General features: G+C 40.1%; 1 protein-coding gene across 1 annotated transcript in view; it reads left to right on the forward strand.

The window, feature by feature from the left end:
• The window catches only part of ADCY2 (adenylate cyclase 2), a 395,282-nt gene that overhangs the window by 286,942 nt on the left and 87,435 nt on the right, over nucleotides 1–20,905 (forward strand). Inside the window, exons 11-14 of the mRNA XM_063086882.1 lie at nucleotides 4,390–4,433; nucleotides 7,866–7,946; nucleotides 16,657–16,726; nucleotides 19,266–19,363. Coding sequence (XP_062942952.1) covers nucleotides 4,390–4,433; nucleotides 7,866–7,946; nucleotides 16,657–16,726; nucleotides 19,266–19,363 — 293 coding nt within the window. The remainder of the gene's footprint in view (nucleotides 1–4,389; nucleotides 4,434–7,865; nucleotides 7,947–16,656; nucleotides 16,727–19,265; nucleotides 19,364–20,905) is intronic.

The following is a 20,905-nucleotide window of genomic DNA, read 5'->3' on the forward strand; positions in this document are numbered from 1 at the left end:
GGCTATGGGAAGCAATCACAGTCACATTCTGTCCCAAGGTTAACTTATCAGCGTCCTTGAGAAGGAGTGCCACGGCTGCAACCGCTTTCAGGCAGGTTGGCCACCCGCTAGCCACCGGATCCAATTTTTTTGATAGGTAAGCTACTGGCCGCCGCCAGGGTCCTAAAGTCTGAGTAAGCACTCCCCGGGCCACACCGGCCCTCTCATCTACGTATAGAGTAAATGGTTTGGTGAGGTCTGGGAGGGCCAAAGCGGGGGCTGACAGCAAGGCTTTTTTTATGTGGTCAAAAGCTTTCTGATGTTCCTCAGTCCAGGTAAAAGGGATGCTTTCCTTTGTTAAGGGATACAGGGGTGCAGCTATGGAAGCAAACCCAGGGATCCAGAGCCTGCAGAATCCTGCAGTGCCCAGAAATTCACGGACCTGTCTGGGGGTCGTGGGAGCGGGGATCTTCATAACAGTAGCCTTTCGGGCCGGGGTCAGCCATCTTTTTCCCCCCCTGAGTAGGTACCCCAGATAGGTGACCTCTCTTTGGCAGAGCTGGGCCTTTTTAGCCGATACCCGGTACCCTAATTTACTCAATTCCTGTAGGAGCTTCTGTGTCCCTTCTTTGCAGTCTCTATATGTGGGGGCTGCCACCAAGAGGTCGTCTACATATTGGAGTAGCACTACCTGAGGGTTGAGGGCCCTAAAGGGGGCCAAATCTCGGTGGAGGGCCTCGTCGAAGAGAGTGGGAGAGTTCTTGAACCCTTGGGGCAGCCGTGTCCAGGTCAACTGACCTGTGTTACCTTTTTCTGGGTCTTTCCACTCGAACGCGAATAGCGGCTGGCTGCTGGGGTGTAGCTTGAGGCAGAAAAAGGCATCCTTGAGATCTAAGACTGAATACCAAGTGAGGCTGGGCGGAAGGGAACTCAGAAGGCTGTAAGGGTTTGGGACGGTGGGATGAATATCCTGTACCCTTTTATTAATTTCTCTCAGGTCTTGGACTGGCCGATAGTCATTGGTCCCTGGCTTTTTTACAGGTAGTAGAGGGGTATTCCAGGGCGATTGACAGGGCACCAAGACCCCTAGGTCTAAAAACCTCTGGATGTGGGGTCTGATACCTTCCCGGGCTTCCTTGCTCATTGGATATTGTCGAACAGCCACCGGTGAGGCACCTGATCTTAGTTCCACTACCACTGGTGGGACTTGATTGGCCAGTCCCATGCCTGCCCTCTCTGCCCATACAGTGGGAAAAAGTTGGAGCCAGGATGGGTCGATAGAGGAGGGACCTGGCTTTTCATGTAGCCGGTATTCTTCTTCTAGGTTCAGGGTCAGGCACAGTGTAGGGCGGTCTTCCCATGTTACTTGTGGGCCCTCAGCAGAAAACTGGATCTGGGCCTTTAGTTTGGTTAAGAGGTCCCTACCCAACAAAGGGGCGGGGCACTCGGGTATGACCAGAAAGGAGTGGGTCACCTGTTTATGTCCAGCCTTTAAAAGTCTCTTTGTGGTCCAGGGGTAGACTTTGCTCCCTGTTGCTCCTTGTACGACTGTCCGTCTGGACCCTACCCTTCCCAGGGGTTGGGTCAAAACTGAATGTTCAGCCCCGGTATCGACCAGGAACTCAATGGGAGTCCCCTCCACAGTCAGCGTTATCCTGGGTTCGGGGAGGGGGTCCGAACCTTGACTCCCCTAGTCATCTAGGGACAGAACTTTGGCTTCTCTGACGTTTTTTTTTTCGGGGACATTCTCTTGCCCAGTGACCCTTTTCTTTACAGTATGCGCACTGGTCTTTGTCCAGAGGAGATCTTTTATCCCTAGGTGTCTTTTTTGCCTGGTTGCTCAAATTCCCTGTCTGCCTATCTCTAGAACCTTTTTCACTTATCACTGCGGCCAAAATCCTAGTCAAGTTTTTTTCTTGGCGCTTATCGCGCCGCCTTTCTCTCTCTTCTGCCTCTTTTTTTTCTCTTTCTTGTCTTTCTTCTTCTGTCTCCCTTTTGTGGTACACTTTTTCTGCCTCCCTCACTAAATCTTGCAAGGAATAATCTTGGAGCCCCTCTAGCCTCTGTAACTTTTTTTTTAATATCTGGGGCTGACTGTCCGATGAAGGCCATGGCAACTGCAGCCTGCTGCCCCTCAGAAGAGGGCTCAAACGGAGTGTATCTCCTATAGGCCTCCATTAGGCGTTCTAAGAAAACCGAAGGGGGTTCTGCCGGTCCTTGTAAGACCTCTCTTACCTTAGCCAAATTGGTGGGGCGCCGAGCTGCCCCTTTGAGACCTGCCACTAGAGTCCGGCGGTAGACCAGGAGACGCTCCCTACCTGCGGCTGTGTTGTAGTCCCACTGAGGTCGATTGAGGGGGAAGGCCTCATTAATGAGGTTGTCGAGTTGAGTAGGGGCCCCGTTGTCCCCCAGGACATTCTTGCGGGCCTCAAGGAGAATCCTTTCTCGTTCCTCCGTGGTGAAGAGAATCTGTAGGAGCTGTTGGCAATCGTCCCAGGTGGGCTGATGAGAAAACATAAGAGACTCAAGGAGCCCCGTGAGTCCTGCTGGATTTTCAGAAAAAGAAGGATGATTAGATTTCCAATTATAAAGATCTGCTGAAGAGAAAGGCCAATATTGCAGAGGGACTAGGCCGTTGGGCTCGGCTGGGGGTCCTATGGCTCGGAGGGGTAAAATCACAGTGGAGTCAGGACCCGAGTCGTCTGCCGGACTGCGGGCACGGCGACTCCTGGTCCCCGCGGCTGGTCCCTCAGGATCGGAAATATCGGGCGCCTGGCCCGGCGCCGGTCCGACCGCCTGAGGGGCCAGAGGAGGTGGCAGGGCTGCCGGATAGGGCGGGGGCTCAGAGAGAAGGAGCAAGTCGTCTGTTGCCGGGTAGATGGGGGGTCGGGGAGGAGCGGATGGCCTCTCTGGACTGGAGACGACAGCGACCTTGACGGAGGGCGGCATCCATGGCGGGGGACTCTGGGCGAGGTCTTGCCACACCACGATATATGGAACTTGGTCCGGGTGTCCCCCGATTTCCTGAAAGACAATCCTTTTAACTGCGGAAATAACAGAAACATTAAAAGTTCCTTCCGGCGGCCACCCGACACCGAACGTGGGCCACTCGGAGGAACAAAAGGTCCGCCATTTTCCCTTTCTGATTTTCACGGACAGATTGTGAGCCCTTGCTCTTACGTCCCTCCAGTGATCTAGAGTGAGGGAGAGAGGGGTAGAGTTATTTTGTCCCATTTCGAAGAGAGGGACCACGACACAGAGGCCTATCAGGAACAAAACAAAAAGAAACCAGAAACGGCGGCGAGATCGAGTAGCGTAGAGACAAAAGAAGGAGTCAGATGGCAGAGCGCGCCTCTCTAGACGCGGCAGTGGGATCAGAACATAATGATCCTCTCCTGAGGGGTCCACCAGGCGTCCCTGGTCCTCCCCTGATCCTGGGACGTCTCCCAGGATTACCGGGCGGTGAGCCCCCGAACACGTCTGTTCGCTACTCACACGTCGCTCCCAGAGCGATCAGCCCGGAACAAACTGAAACCAAAATGCGCGCACTCAGAGGGACAGTCAGAGTTACGGAGTCAGACACAGAAACGAGACACGGAGCGATCGCTGGCCAGCTTACCTCCCGTTGGTGGGTCGGTGGTCCCTGGGTGGGGGTCTGATCCCGGACGAGCCCCCAAATGAGAGACGCCTGATTTGGGCAATCACTCAGTCAGGAGAGACCCTCCCAAGGAACAACGAGACCACGGCTTCGGATGCAATTAGCAAGAGGTTTTATTGAATACACGGGTACCCGGGCGGCTCAGTCTCTCGGTGGACTGGCGCGCCGAGCAGAGTTTTTGAGCTTGTTTTATAGCAAAAAGCGCGGGTACAGAAGCGAGAAGCAAGGTAATTGGTCGGTTTAAACAAAGCCAGGGAAAAAGCGCGGGTCATGTGGGAGTTCTTGAAACAGCTGAAGGGCGCCCTGGAAACTGCTCTGGGAGGCCTAGTGCAAGCTGATAACAGAAGCTGAAAGAAGCGAGTTAATCACTTAGGGGCAGCAAAAACTTTCACAGGGCGGTTTCTTCCTTAGGTTGTCTAGATACATCCAGATACAGCTCTTGGTGTTATCAGTCAGAGACAGCATAGGTGGGAAACAGCAAAGGCAGGCAGAACTTAAAATTTTTCTAAGTACAGCACAATTTTTAACCTTCAATTTTCACCACAGGTGTTGGGGGGGCTTTTAAACAAGAACACTTTTCAAACAGTAAAAATGGCATAAGCTAAATCAGTCTACCTCGCACACCCCTTTATGAATTTCTTGGCCTTGCGGAATGGCGTTACTGCGGCTAGCTTGGAAAACACTTCTTTCAGCACCATTCTTCTTGAAACATGTTTTTGGCAACGAATAACCTTTTTTTTTTTTTAATACAGGATGTACCAATGGGTCAGCATAATTTTCAAAATCGCACCTTAAGGTATAGTATATCTTTGACTATCTAATTTTTGAAAGCTTATTGCTTTTAATTTATTTCTGAAAGTAATTATCATCAATTATAGTAATTTCAAAGGCTAATTCTAAAAGAGCAGCTACTTGTGAAAAGCCCTATTAAAATGCTTTTGGATTATGGTCTATTATTAGAATTAAGAGAGGGAAAGGAAAAACCACCACCTGGTAGTCACTTTAGACTGTTAAATTGTTTTCTTAAAATGACTGTTCTTAATATTGATGTGTAGTAAAACATTGAATTGCCTTAAAATTGTTGCACTGAATCCTAAAGATAAAAGCAAGAAAAGTCTAGCCTTTCTATAGCAAAATGAATGGCAACCCACCCTGATCAAAAAAGAAAAAAAAAAAAAACTTCCCATAAATGTGTACATGTGCACCTGTCACCATTCACTATAAAATCATATGCACTAACCCCTTTCCCCCCCATGTTTCTCTATTTTGGGGGCTCAGAGTTTTATTTTAATATTGGTTTGGGAGTTAACCAAACCAATATGAGGTCATTAGGATAACTAATGTAAGACATGGGCTTGAAAGTTAAAGCAGCCTTTCTTTCCCCACAAAGACATCAGTTTATTGGAGGTATTGTTAATTTTACAAAAACAAAGGAAAAATACGAGATCCAACATATTTTCTTGTAGAAAATGCATTGTATCCCCATAAAAATAAACACAGTTAGATTGTTATCTTCCAAAGTATGGCAGTCGTGCACACTATCCCAGAATCCTCCTGTGTGACTTTGTTGTAATGAACTCTAATTTGTATTTTGTGTAAAATTCGAGATTTTAACGTTGAGATATAACACTTAGAGCCCTTATGTTGTGAGGATAATCGGGTTCTTGGGCTTTTGAAGCGTTGTTTTTAAATGGCATATGCCCTATTTAAGAGAACGTAAGCTAATTTTAGGAATATTATGGACCCCATGAGATACCTTGAGAAAGCACAAGACGACAGCACATCTATTAGCTGCTACCCATGAACATTTCATGGACTTCCTTCCACTTTGTCTTCAATATCTCTCCTGTTATCCGTCTCCTCCTCCCTGCAATGCGGTGCAAGAGTCTATTTATTGGAATTACAGAAGGAAATGCCTCATGGAACCCCAGTATTATGGGGGCAGTGTCTTCTGGAATGAGTGCTGTCTGGAAGACAATGAGAATAAGCTGTCGTTTTTATCCGTAGCAGGCCATAGAAAATCAGATTTCATCCCTGCAGCGTTACTGTGAGGCAGATCCTATTGCCATTATCATGTTAGAAAGGAAGAAACTGATTAGGAGATGCCCAGAGCCACATGGCTGGTGGAGAAGCCAGGATTTATGCCAAAGCTCTGTGATTCCAAAACCTGTGCTCCTAACTGCTCCTCTGTCTTGCCAAGGGCTTCTTGCATATTTATTCCACTTTTCTCTGTGGTTGTTGGTCTTTGGCAGCCTCAAGACCTCACGGAGAGAACACCGCTTTTGAGTCAGACTCCCCTGGCTTCCCTCGAACTTCCTGGCTTTGTAATGTGGACTACCTTATAAAACCTCTCTGAGCCTCCAGCCTGGCCCAGGAGCTGGTGTCACAGGACCCTCTCTCTCCATGCCTCCCTCGATATAAAAGCCCAGGCATGGTGGAGGGGCAGGTCTGGGAAAGGAGCTTGGGAGAAAGAAGGGAGACAAAGTGGAAGGAAGGATTAGGGGCCCAGAGTAATGGGAAGGCCAGTGGTGGGGTCCAGAGGTAGGCACAGGACAGGAAAATCAGTGATGCTGAGAATGAAGGGGACAAAGCCCTGACTGCCAAATCGAGAATTCCTGCTGGGTAGATAATCAGTCCCAAGAGTACTTTATTATCTCCATAGCAGAGGTCACAAAATTACGGAGACAAGAAAACTGTCTATGTCAAGAATTGCTGTCCAGATAATTAGTGAATTCACATGATGCATAACATGACTCAGTGTGTCACATTTATGGCATTGAGCTCTGTACAGGCATTATCTAAGCCGATGTTAAAACAGATTAGCAAAGTCAGTGCCATCGTTAGCCCTGGACATAATACCAAAGAATTGCATTTTCCTGTGAGCCTCAAAGCACCTACACTATTTCTTCTTAGACTTCGTGAGACTTTGCAAAAGAGAAAGCCACCAAATTGAAGTCAAGAAACTCAATTCTAGACATAGGACTGACAAAGATAAAATTAAGGGTCCCATCTCTTGTAACTCCTCACCTGTAATTGAGAATGCGTGAGCCAAACTGGACGACTGTGGAGGTTCTCTGATTTTTTGAGAAGGATAAAAATTAATTTGCTTTCTTTAAACAGTCTGGAATTTGGTATGCTAAAAGTCCCTTAATTCAGTTGGTTCCATAACTGTAGGTGGATCATTTAATATAGCTCTATTTTCTGAACAAGACTGCCCTCGTCCTGTTTAAAGAAGGCAGAACATGGAGGCACAGTTCACAACAGAGGATGTGGGACTGGAAAACCCGTCCCTCTCATTAATGATAATTCTGTGAGATTTAATTTCAAGTAAATGTGACTTTGCATATTTAACACTATTGTTATATGTATCTGGAGGCAATTCCGAATTCAAAAAAGTGTTATTTTTATTCCAGATTAGAAGGTCTTTTCAATTAGTAATTTAACCAACCAGAACACACAGAAGCCTTGCCTAAGCCAAGTCTTAGGCACAGACTTGTTCAGGCTAGCCAGATATTTAGCTTTTAAAAAATAGGTGCTACTGCAGTTTTTTCCTTTACATCATTGCCATGTGAGTTGTTATATTAACCTTGGCGAGCTCTTATTATTATTTGTCATAATTTATTTAGAAGGCATCTTATATTATGGCTAAATATTATTTGCTTCCGAGACCAAGTTAAGTGATCTGCAAATATGAGTATACATGGAGTTTTCTGTGAAAACTGAAGAACATTTAAATACATAAGATTAAGCTTTGCTATGCCTAAAATAAGACTGTAGTTCTGCAAATTCTCAAAAATGGACCAAGGAAAATATGAAAAAGGAATGACAATTTTGTCAACCAAACCAAATTTTTGCAGGGGAATTTTTAGAGCCAGTGTGTTCTGTCATAAAATAAAATTTCTAAAGGTAACAAGTCAAGGGCTAATGCATGTCTTAAGAGAGAAAGTTCTTTTATCTCAAGCACCAGGCACATATCTTTCGGTGTTTCTTTCTAGTGCCTTGTACATTTCACTCTTAGTGAATGGTAAAGCAATACCTTCACTGTACCAAAAACTCTGGTGAAGTCACTCAATCGGTAGAGAAAAGGCTGCTCTTAGATTATTGCTTTTTTTTTTTTTTTTTACTCTATTCAGAGAATTAAACAGAGGTTTTGACATCACAGAAACATAGGCCTAATATTGACTTTAGTAATAATATTCTTACCCATAATGTTTCCTTTTTCCTATAGAACTAAATCACAAAAGAAAAGATTTGAAGAAGAATTGAATGAAAGGATGATTCAAGCAATTGATGGAATCAATGCACAAAAGTAAGTACTTTTTCATCCTAAATTATCATTTATCTGTTATGTCAAATCCTATTATTTTAAAAATAGTCATATTTTTAAAAAGTATTTCACTGCAGACTGTAATAATTATCATGACAAAGCCAAATTTTCTGAGACAATTCATTCATTTTTACCTCAATTTTCCCTCACAATAGCTTCTGTTAATAGTATGCATATTTCTTTCACCTTTTAAAAAAATTCTAATCCCTGCCAATAAAATATTCCCCAAGTTAATTACTGATGAACAACATGCTATACAATTGTAGGGAGAAAAATTAGAGCATAACATGTTCAGCAAGTAATATTTTTAAAAGATTAATTAGGATTCTATATGGGAAGATCTTCCAATTATATTATGTGACACTATCCACTCAAAATGCATCAGTTCTCCTGTGAAATTAGAGAACGCGGAGATACCTGCATTCCGCATCCTAGAAGAGGATTAGGATCTGAATTCACAGTGAGGAATTAGAGGAAGACTGATTCATTGGGGGACAAAATGCCATTCAGCCAGGATGTGAAGACAGGAGCTGCTGTTATTTTAAATTGTCCAAGAGATGCGGGGTGGACATCCATTTAAAGAAGATGGTGGCTTTCACGGCCTGGAGAGAATGGTTATGTTCATTGGCCTTAACGATCTCCTTAGGTACATGTGTCATCACTGAATGCATGGAGACCAGAAGGCAGATGACTCAGTGTGGTGCCTGGAACACATTAGACACTCAATAAATGTTTGTTGAATTAAATTGCAGGAAATAGATCAGTAGGTCCAAATGAAAAGGCTTCCCAGAAATATTTCCATCCTTATGGAAACCTGTTTAATTGTTATCATGAAAGTTGACTTTAGAAAAGTGTAAATGATCTTCACCTAGAACTCTATGCCTCTAAAATTAAGTTGCAGGACATCAATTAGTACATGGCTTTGCAAAATGCATGCCTGTTCAAAGTTGTTCTTTGTAGGTCTTTAGTTTAGAATATTTATAAGGCTTATAAGAGAATCACAAGTGTGTATATGTGTATATGGGGTCTGTGTGTGTGTGAATGCATATGTATCTATGCAAAAAAGCATCTTGCTCAGGCAAGAGCTCCAATTCAGATATGCTGGAACATTGAATTATCACCTGCATAAAGCCCCTTCATGTGCTCCAAATAGGCAAAGCCTTCTGCCTGTTGCAGAGTGCTCAGGGAATACCAACAGTGTCTGGACAAATGCTCTGCTTAGCTGGCTCCAAGATCGGTGAGAAAAACAGCTTCACCTGGGCGCCATTTGAAACCATAACATATAGCACACTGAGAAACAAATGGTTACCTGGAATTACTGGTGGCTAAAACCTAGGAAGCATCTGATTTTATGTAATACAGGTAGAAGGATATATTCATTCAACCAGAAGAAATAGCAGCTAATACTCTGTGACCCACCAGAATAAAACACAACGGTCAGAAGAAAGAGGAAGTTTTGTTCCTTGACAAGGTTTAGTAAATAATAATAGTAATAGCAACATATAAAAACTAATCTCTAAAGTCAGCCTCAGCATCTGTCCTTGCAGGATGCTGACCTTCCTAAACTACTTTATGTGCATCCTTTAGAACATTCCCACTAAAGGAGTCATTAGAAAGTCAAATCATAGGCTTTGCTCTCTTTTTGTTCAGGTTGCTTTTGAATGCCTGTTTGCTTTGTATTATCTAGTATTCGAATACATGTTTAGTTAACACCTTTGTGTTTGAATGCACTTTTTTTTTACTGTTATGTTTAATGTTGGTAGAACTCTTTATGTTGTAATTTGCCCAATATGTTTCAGAAATCAAATAGAGAAAAATGTCATGCTGTACTCAAAAAATAAAAGGGAAATTTTTTAAATGGAAGCTCTTATGCATATATTTTTCAATTAGCTTTAATTAAATTTTGTTATGCTGTGCTCATTAACTCCTCTTGTTCTTTGATATGATGTTCTCCTGGTCTTTGAATGTTCACTTGAGGATTCAGCTGGGGCTCCAGGCCAGATGTACCATTCAGTTGTTTTCTGCTATTGACACAAAAACAGTGATTTCTATGCAGATTTTCATTTATTCATTCACTTATTCATTTAACAAGCACTTGTTAAAAGATAAGTCAGCATTTGCTCAGCATCAGACATACCAATACAGGAAGTCTTTCCTTGGTGCATGACTTGGGGGTTGGGGGAGGGGGTGAGAACTCTGTGTGCCGCCTCTTGTAAGGACACCCATCAGATCAGGGCCTACTCTCATGACCTCATTTAACCTTAATTGCTTCCTTAGAGGCCCTGTCTCCAAACAAAGCCATACCGGGGATTAAGATTTCAATGTATGAATTTGGGAGGACACAAACATTCAATTTGTAGCAATGGGAAAGTGGTCTTCTCCCTATTTTAGTGGCCCCTTTGCTGTAAGAACTTGCATCCTTACATTCCAGAATCATTCTGGGTGAGGGTGTGGGTACACCTGTGCCCCCCACCTCAAGTCAGGATATTATTTAGAATATCCTTTATTTGGCCTTGGCCTAACAACAAAAAAACAACTTATAAATTAATAGGGAGCCACTTATTGTATATCCCAGGGATGAGGTTGACTTTCCTCATGCCATAGACCCCTTGGGTCAAGAAAAATGTCAGGACCATGAATAAAACACACACACATCCTCCTCCCCTGTCCTGTCCTCTCCTCTCCTTTGATTCTTCCAACTAGAACAATAACATATTTCTGCAGCAGGTGCAGTAATAAGAAATACCGAAATATTTATTTCTGTGGTACCTAAAGGTACCTGGAATCAAAAACTATTTTTATTGATCTCGCTTCTAATGGCAATTATTCTAGAATATATTACTGACTTCCCAGCCTCAGTTGAAAGTGCACTGTCAGTAGTTTGGTCTTCTGGGCTATTCAAGCTAATCGTGGTGTACGTCTGATCATGAGAGTCTTCAAAACTGCTGAGAGGTTTTATGTAGACCTGGAGATTTCCCTCCTCTGATGTGCTACTCTCCTGGGTTGACTTGTTATTAGCCTTAACCTTATATATCTATTGGTCTGTAATTAGAGACCCTAATCTGAAATCAGGAAGTGGTAGTACTTGCTGCTTACTGATAAAATAGAACAGTTTCCTTTGACCTTTTTCCTTGGATCCTCAAAGGTCTTCAACCTTTATCTCCCAGATATATCCCAGGGAGTGAAATCCATAGAAATAAGACTGATGGTTTAGAAAAATATTATATTAAGAAATTCATGTGAATTGATAATTATTTGAATAGGTATGACATTTTTTGTAAATTTATGCAAAACCTTGTTTTCTCTCTGATGTCCTAATGTATATATTACCCCCTTCTATTTATATGTGTATATAAATAATGTAGATATAAATATAGGTATAGATGTAGGTGTAAATATTGATATACAGTTATATATACATATGCATTTATAAGTATATACATATATATACTGTATATATTTGCAATTATTATACTTTTTTAATTCTAAAATTATTTATTTAAGAAAAATTAGGAAAATAAAAATATAAATTCCTCAGTGATTAATGACCCAAACCAGTCAGTAGTATATTTTTTGGTATTTCTGGATACATTTTTTTATGCATAGTCTTAGATTTTTTTCTTACATTCCTGTACTTGTGAATAAAAGAAGGTGTATTTTTCTATTTAACTTAACTTTGTTTCATAAAATACATGTTCATTTTATTGCCAAATGTGTCATTGTGTCAGGCATTCTGTGACTTGCTTAGTCATGTGCCTGGTGTGGCTGTTTAGCTTGTGATTATTTACAGCATTCTCATAACAGGTTTTCTCCTTACACTCCTTATTCACAACTGCTTTCTTAAAAGAGATTTCAAAAATTTGATCAATATAAAAGAATGCAAACTGAAAACCCCACTCTCAACACTGGACAGATCAGCTAAGCAAAAAATCAATAGAGAAACACAAGATCTAAACAACACTTCAGACCAATTGGACTTGGCAGATATCTACAGAACATTCCATCCAACAACCTCAGAATATTTGTTCTTCTCATCAGCTCATGGAACATTCTCTGGGATAGACCACATATTAGGTCACCTATCAAGTCTCAACAAATTCAAAACAATTGAAATTATTCCATGTATTTTTTCAGATCACAATGGATTAAAATTAGAAATCAATAACAAATGAAACTCTGGAAACTATACAAATACATGGAAATTAAACAACATTCTACTTAATGACATATGGGTCCAAGAAGAAATTAAACAGAAAATCAAAAAATTTCTTGAAACTAATGAAAATAATGAAGAATCATACCAAAACCTGTGGGATACTGCAAAAGCAGTAATAAGGGGAAATTTATCACATTAAATGCTTACTTCAGAAGAATGAAAAGATGGCAAATAGACAACCTAACACTTTACCTTTAAGAACTAGAAAAACAAGAACAATCCAAACCCAAAATTAGTAGATAGAAAGAAATAATTAAGATCAGAGCAAAACTAAATGAAATAGAAACTCTAAAAATTATATGAAAGATCACTGAAATAAAAAGTTGTTTTTTTGAAAAGATAAATAAAATTGGCAAACCTTTAGCAAGGCTGAGTAAGAAAAGAAGAGAGAAGACCCATATAACAAAAATTAGAAATGAAAAAAGTGATTTTACAACTGATACCTCAGAAATACAAGGAATCATTAGTGACTCCTATAAACAACTATATGCCAATAAATTTGAAAATCTGGAGAAAATGGATAAATTTCTGGACACATACAAATTACCAAAACTGAGTCAAGAAGATATAGAAAATCTGAGCAGATCAATAACAATAAAAGAGATTGAAGCTGTTATCAGAAAGCTCCCAACAAAGAAAAGCCCAGAACCAGGCGGGTTCACTGCAGAGTTCTACCAAACCTTCAAAGAGGAACTGATACCAATTCTCTACAAACTATACCAAAAGATTGAAACACAGGCCATTCTCCCAAACTCATTCTATGAATCAAATGTCACCCTGATACCAAAACGAGACAAAGATGCATCAAAAATAGAAAACTACAGGCCAATATCCCTGATGAATATGGACACAAAAAATCCTCAATAAAATACTAGCTAATACAGCAACACATACATAAAATTATACATCATGATCAAGTGAGATTCATCCCAGGGATGCAAGGTTGGCTCAACATACTCAGATCAATAAATGTGATACACCACATTAATAAAAGCAAAGACAAAAACCATATGATCATCTCTAAAGACACTGAAAAAGGACTTGACAAAATTCAACATTCATTCATGGTAAAGACTCTCTACAAGCTAGGTATAGAAAGAAAGTATCTCAACACAATTAACGCCATATATGATAAACCCACTGTCAATATCATCTTGAATGGGGAAGAGCTGAAAGCTTTTCTCTTAAGAACAGGAACTAGAAAACGATGCCCACTCTCACCACTCCTATTCAACATAGTGTTGGAAGTACTAGCCAGAGCAATCAGAGAAGAGAAGGATATAAAGGGTGTCCAGATTGGAAAAGATGAAGTCAAACTGTCTTCAGATTTGATCTGATCCTATATACTGAACAGCCTAAAGCCTCTACAAGAAAACTCTTAGAGTTGATCAATGATTTCAGTGAAGTTGCAGGATACAAAATCAACACACAAAATTCAGGAGCATTTCTATATTCCACCAGTGAACATGCAGAAAAAGAAATCAAGAAAGCTTGCCCATTTACAGTAGCCACCAAAAAAATTAAATACTTGGGAATAAAGTTACCCAAGGATGTGAAAAATCTGTACAAAGAGAACTGTAAACCACTGTTGAGAGAAATTAAAGAGGACACAAAAAGATGGAAAGATATCTCCTGCTCTTGGATTGGAAGAATTAACATTGTGAAAATGTCCATATTACCCAAAGTGATCTACAGATTCAATGCAATCCCCATCAAAATTCCAATGACATTTTTCTCTGAAATGGAAAAAACTATCCTAACATTTATATGGAATAACAAAAGACCACACAGAGCCAAAGAAATCTTGAGCAAAAATAAATAAATAAATAAAGCTGAAGGCATAACACTACCTGACTTTAAACTATATTACAAAGCTATAATAACCAAAACAGCATGGTACTGGCATAAAAACAGACACACAGATCAATGGAATAGAATAGAGAACCCAGAAATCAACCCATACACCTACAGCCATCTGATCTTTGACAAAGGCACCAAGTCTACATACTGGGGAAGAGACTGACTCTTCAGTAAATTGTGCCAGGAAAACTGGACATTCATATCTAGGAGAATGAAACTAGACCCATTCCTCTCACCGTATACCAAAATCAACTCAAAATGGATTAAAGAATTAAATATACAACCTGAAAAAATAGAACTCCTTAAAGAAAACATAGGGGAAACACTCCAGGAAGTAGGAGTGGGTACAGACTTCATGAATATGACCCCAAAAGCACAGGCAACTAAAGCAAAACTAAACAAATGGGATTATATCAAACTAAAAAGCTTCTGCACAAGCAAAAGAAACAATCAACAGAGTGAAAAGACAACCAACAGAGTGGGAGATAATATTTGCAAAATATACATCTGACAAAGGATTAATGTCTAGAATATACAAGTAACTCAAACAACTTTACAGCAAAAAAAAAAACCCAATTAAAAAATGGGCAAAGGAGCTGAATAGGCTTTTCTCAAAGGAAGAAATACAAATGGCCAACAGACACATGAAAAAATGCTTACCACCACTCAGTATTCAGGAAATGCATATCAAATCCACTTTGAGATACCATCTCACTCCATTTAGGATGGCTAATATCCAAAAGACTGAGATTGATAAATGCTGATGAGGTGGTAGAGAAAAAGGAACTCTTATCCACTGTCGATGCAACTGCAAAATGGTGCAGTCTTTAAGGAAAATGGTATGGAGGTTCCTCAAACAATTACAGATAGATCTACCATATGATCCAGCTATACCACTGCTGGGAATATACTCAGGGGAATGGAAATCATCATGCCAGAGGGATACCTGTACTCCAGTGTTTATTGCAGCACTATTTACAATAGCCAAGAGTTAGAACCAGCCCAAATGTCCATCATCAGATGAGTGGATAAGGAAACTGTGGTACATCTACCCAATGGAATACTACTTTGCTATAAAAAGAATAAATACTACCATTCACAACAGCATGGATGGACTTAGAGAAAATTATATTAAGTGAAACAAGTCAGGCACAGAAAGAGAAGGAACATGTGTTCTCACTTATTTGTGGGAGCTAAAAATAAATAAATAAATAAATAAATAAATATGCAAACAAATAACGTGGGGGAAGAAGACACAACAATCACAAGACAAGTGAACAGATATGCTGTAGTTGGGGGGCAAGGGAGTTAGGGAGGGGGGAAAAGGAACGGTAAAGTGTCACAAAAATCAACACAATGTATATTGAGAAGTTAAAATTAAATAAATAAATAGATAGATAGATAATTAATTAATTAATTAATTGGAAGCTCTGCTCTTGACCACAGTTGATCTGGGTGCAACAGTTTTGGCCGCCATCAAGCAGAAAGTGTTCTCAGCTATAATTTTTCAGTCAAAACTATAAGTTGAACCAATTGATATGTCTATGATGTTGACTATTGTTTGTGCTGTTAATTGTCAATTTCCTTCAATTAGGGCACTAACAAGATTAATTTTTTCATTGCAAATTAACATGAATGGTCTACTGCTGTAGGCTTTATCCTCAACATAGTTTCATTCTATTTGTAAACTACTGATTTCTTTGGGAAATTTTTCCTGTAAACTTTTCATAAAGCGTCAGTGATTTCATCATTCTTCCACTCAAGCTTCACCATAAATTTGATGTTTGCTCTTCAATTGTAGCAGAATTCATGTTGCTCTAATAGGAGCTCTATTCAAACTGACGTCTTATCTTTCTTAGTGCCTCAAACTAGATTTTATTCAGACATGTTACAAGAAGTTAGTATGAGTTTATTTTGGTGCAAAAAATTTTGAAATCCATACATAGTTTTTTCATAATACTCATTTTCCTTGGACTTTTTGAAGACCCCTTGTATTTATGCATGTATGTATTTAATGTGTTTTATGTTTGCATCAATTTATTCTGAACTGATTACTTATTACATTAGTACCTGTACCAGTTTTTTGAAAACTGTACTCAAACACAATGTTTACTTCTAAAAATGAAAAAAAGAAAGTATTTTCAGTAAGTGAAAGAAGCAAAATCTTCTCACCCGATCTTGAAGGTGCTTTAATGGTTCAGATGTTCTGTGATATGTTTCTTGTTATAAGCTAAGAAAAATGGTGATTCTCTGGGAATCAAATCCTTTAGGAGATGAAACTAAAGTATGATTTCCAGGGAATCAATTATTGATGACCTATCTCCCCAGTTATTTGATTTGGATAACTTGAGTTTCAATTTGATATGACAGCTGGTTTGTAATATAGAATTTTCCAAGGAGGGCAATGTGTGAACAGGGTTATTATACAGTATTTGCAAATCCTCTTAACAATCTCTAAAGTCCATATCCAGTTAGTTGACATTACACTTTAAAAAAAAAATCAGTTTGGAATGATTTACAATAAAGAAAGAAGAATGTAAGTCATTAAAAAAAAAGTAGTTCCAGATTTTCGTTGGCGGTTCAGTTTTATAATGTCTGTATCCTTTTTATTTCCAGGCAATGGCTCAAGTCTGAAGACATTCAGAGAATCTCACTGCTTTTCTATAACAAAATACTAGAAAAAGAAGTAAGCTATTGTTTTCTTCAAACTCAGTTTTTCTGAAATAGTAATTTTGAATTTCTTCATGAAATTGCATTCGTGTTTTTTACATGTGCCATTTAAACTGCCCCTAACTATATCAGAACTCTTTCTTACTTTTCCTGTGGTTCTTCCATGCACATGCTATTTTATCATATTTCTTGTTACCAAGTTTCCATCTTCAGTCAATTACTGTTCTCAGCACTCCTGGTAGTAAATGATGCCTGCAATATGTCTGAAATATGAGGACAGAGGAATGGGACAGGAGCTAACATCTGGTTTCTTGATGTGAAATTTTCTCAGAGAAGGATTTCAAGAAACAAAATCTTTCCTGATAAATTTACAATGTCTTTACACAAATCATTTTAATATTTTGACAAAAATATGAGTTCTACATCTGATGCCTATTTGGGAAAATTTGAAAACCCAAACTTTTAAGTCTTATTGCATCTAATTACCTTCACATTATGATTCCTAAACTTAGAGCTAGTTCAGGCACAAATCAGTAAGTGGGCACTTAGTTTTTACATGTCAAGCTTAACATGGATTTGCTAAAATGAATTAAGTAATTACTGTAGAAGAATGCAACTATTCTTCTAGGTCAACTATTTTATTTGCCTTTTGTTTTTTGTTGATGTAGAGAAGAAACAAGACTTAGAGGTAATTTCCATCATCCAACCATATAATTACAGGCTCAGTTTGAACAAAAGCTATTATATTAATGGCCACATTTGCAGCACTGGTATTAAAATTCTGTTGAGAAGTTGAGTTCATTGTTTCATGGATGTTGAATGGAAACATCAAATATCAAAATTCCTTCCAAAATTTATTAGGGTTGGATTTTACAGATACACCAAAACTTTCGTTTGTGTTGGTGGTCAAGAGGATCAGTTGTCTACTTCTATGTAAAGGACTTTCACTACAGTCAGTTTACCAAATTGATACTTGATATATATCTTATTATTGACCACCTTATCATTGATAGCTTTAACAGATGCTATTGGCTACTAATTGTTTATCTTTTACATTGTCCCCTTTCTGATAGAAGTTCATTTTCTTTGTTAATACCACAATGAAATTCCAACTCATATCTCTGCACAGAGCCCTTAAGACGTTAAGCGATAAGGATGTAATTGAATGCATATCATGTAACCCATGTCAGCAATTATGCCAATATAGCTCCTTCATCAGCATTTAAATTATCCTGGCTATTCAGTTACAAAATTCACCAAAAAAAGTTAGTAAACAGGAGGTAATCTTCATTTAAAAATGCAGCTTTATATACATTTCCAAATGACAATTTTAAGGCAAAGTTCAGAGTGACAAGATTGAAGGTAACTTTTTGTCTGCTTATCCCCAGCCCGCTCCTCGGGCCAGCAGGAAGGGTAAAATGGAGATCCATCCATCATTCAGTACTAAAACCCAAGAAATATTTACATTTCCCTATAATGTGGGAAATAGCCTATGCAAATGTAGATAATGCAGCCTGATAGTATTCCAGGAGGTTTCAATGGCATTATCACAAAATTTAATCTCCTTTAAGTTTATTATAAAACCCTCTTTTGAGAGGCAGTTTATGTTGGAAGTCTGAACTGGGAGCCAGTCTGCCTGGTCCTTCGAAGGTCCTGGTTTCTATATGTGCTATGTTTCCCTGAGATGTTAATCAGTCATTCTGGCCTGCAGTCTTCATCCAGAAACAGGGACAGTAATAGTTCCTGCCTTCCAGGGTTGTTGTGAGGATTAAATGAGTTAATCCAGGCATTTAGAGTTCCTGGCACATTGCAAGAGCCATTTGCAACAGAGATGTTCATCAGCATTACAAGCATGGCACTGTCTGGCTTTTTTTTTCTGGCATAAGTCAAGCTGGGGCAATCCCAGGTAGGCAGCTGTCGCCAGTCAGTTCACAGTCCTGGATGCTGTGGAGAGCAATGTGGGCCCCTGCTGACTACTCTGGACGAGAGGAAGGAGGGAAGAGCCCATCAGCCAGGCACAGAACAAGCAAGCTTAGAAAAAGTCCGCAGGCCTTTTCTGTCTTGTATTTTCACTCAGCATCTCTAAGTAGCATTAAGGTAAATAATAAAATAAGACACTAAAACAAATGAATATGTCTTGCATTTCCTCAATACTATTCAGAAGTAAAATATCATTATGTGTAAAGTCATTCCCTTTCCCCAAATAATTGCAGGCATCAGACCCTCAAGGGAACCAGGGCACTGGCATGAGTCATGGGTCCCTTCAGTTCACACACTCAACTTTCTGGTCAGGCGCCGCTGTCCCTACTGGAGTGATTCAATTACATGCAAATGGGTTTCTGAACAGTTCCACTCATAAAGCGTGGTCTTTGGAAGTCAGCCTTTCAGAGCTCATTTGGGATGAGATGAACAGCCATTATCCTGAGCTCGTGTTTGCCGCAGTCTACAATTTACGAGTGCGATGCATGCCCTAGGTTCACCCAGGCTGCTGGATAATTGTGTGTAGCTCTTCTCCTAGAGAAATAGCATTCACAGTTCTCTTTTTCTGCCCTTAGTACAGAGCCACTGCCCTGCCAGCGTTCAAGTACTATGTGACCTGCGCTTGTCTCATATTCTTCTGCATCTTTATTGTGCAGATTCTTGTATTGCCAAAGTAAGTACGTGTGGCTTTCCATTGGGAATCTGATCTGGTGCCCCTTTGCACTGGAGCCCAGTTTTATACAAGGATATGAAAGGGTGCTAATTTCCAAACAGAGAGGTTATTTAACACGTCACAGTGGCAGGGGGTGTAACTCAGGATCTCAGAGGCTGCATGTCCCCATGTGTCTTGCTTTGTCATAATAATACTAGATTTTCAAAATGGGCATGTTGATTTATCTTATAGGAATTTTTAAAAAAATAAATTTAACCCTCCTACTTTGATCTCAGTCTTGCTCTGATGCCCAGTCTAGGAAATGTGGCCCAAGGAACTTTACCCACAAACAGCACAATCACCAGATTGTGCTGTTTCTAATAAACAAATAACATTATTGCATATTGAAGGGGCACTTTGTCCCCTCATCCACTTTGTGTTCACATTCTGAGTTACGCTTCCCTCCTTTCTGTCCAAAATCCACTCTGCAGCCATCTCTGGTTGTTGCAGTTTGGGGTCCAGCAGGCCTTTCCCAGGAGAGACCTGGGTACAGAGGGGAGAATCTGAGCAAACGAGATTTCTAGGCGTGGACTCCTTCTGGTTCCACCTGTTGGTGAAAATCCAGTCACCCCATGACTCCTGGGTAATCTTTTCTCTTGCATCTTCTTAATGAGTGCAATACAACCCGAGTGACTGTCTTCAAAGAAGATTATTTTCATTTTACAATCTAAAGAAAAGAAAAAGAAAACTCTTGCCCTTCTTACAGTAACTGGGGATATAGAAAGAAATTTCAAGATAGATTTCCTTTCACTAATCTGCATCTATTTTGTGAAGGCCAAAGCAACCATTGTCAATCCAGTGGGATTCACCAGATTGGGTGGGATTCACCTATGTGCTTACATCTAACTTGCTCAGTGCAACCAGTGTTTGTGGGCAGCTCGATCTGCTTATGTTGAGTTGCATTTTGTTTCATGAAGATGCTGAGCAAACTAGAAAGAAATGGAATGTCTTCCCCCTCTGTACTCCAAAGGTTTTTCTTCTGGGCGCTGAGCCAATACAAAGGTGTTTTTAGAAGCAATAACAAGTCCAAGTATTATTCATATATGCACAATTCCTTACTCTCTGTCCCCTTTTACAAGGGGTTTCCACCAGGCTTCCTCTCTCCTCAGGAATTAGGTTGGAATACACAAGTCAAAGGATCCTTTCTTCTAGACTAACAGTCCTCAGTGAAATTTCCCAGTGTCAACTTACCAATTTTCCATTCAAAAAATGTTAATAAATGAAGCTCCTTCTCAGTGACAGGCCTGTACCACATGGTACAGGACAGAAACAGCTGTCTAAAAAATTGTACATGTGAAATAAGCTTAACTCAGGAAAATGGGCCCTAATTATTACTCTTCAGTAGATAAATTCATTCGTTTTTCTCTATCTTCCCATTGGATGGTATTTCTGTATTACTGACATGTAAAGGGTCTGTCACCCACTGGAAGGAGTTGGAAGAGGGGGAAGTGACTGTGGCATTTTACAAGATGCCTCCGAAGAAGACAGAAATACCAAGGGACC

Source organism: Cynocephalus volans, chromosome 2, assembly GCF_027409185.1.
Source record: "Cynocephalus volans isolate mCynVol1 chromosome 2, mCynVol1.pri, whole genome shotgun sequence".
Classification (NCBI taxonomy): domain Eukaryota; kingdom Metazoa; phylum Chordata; class Mammalia; order Dermoptera; family Cynocephalidae; genus Cynocephalus; species Cynocephalus volans.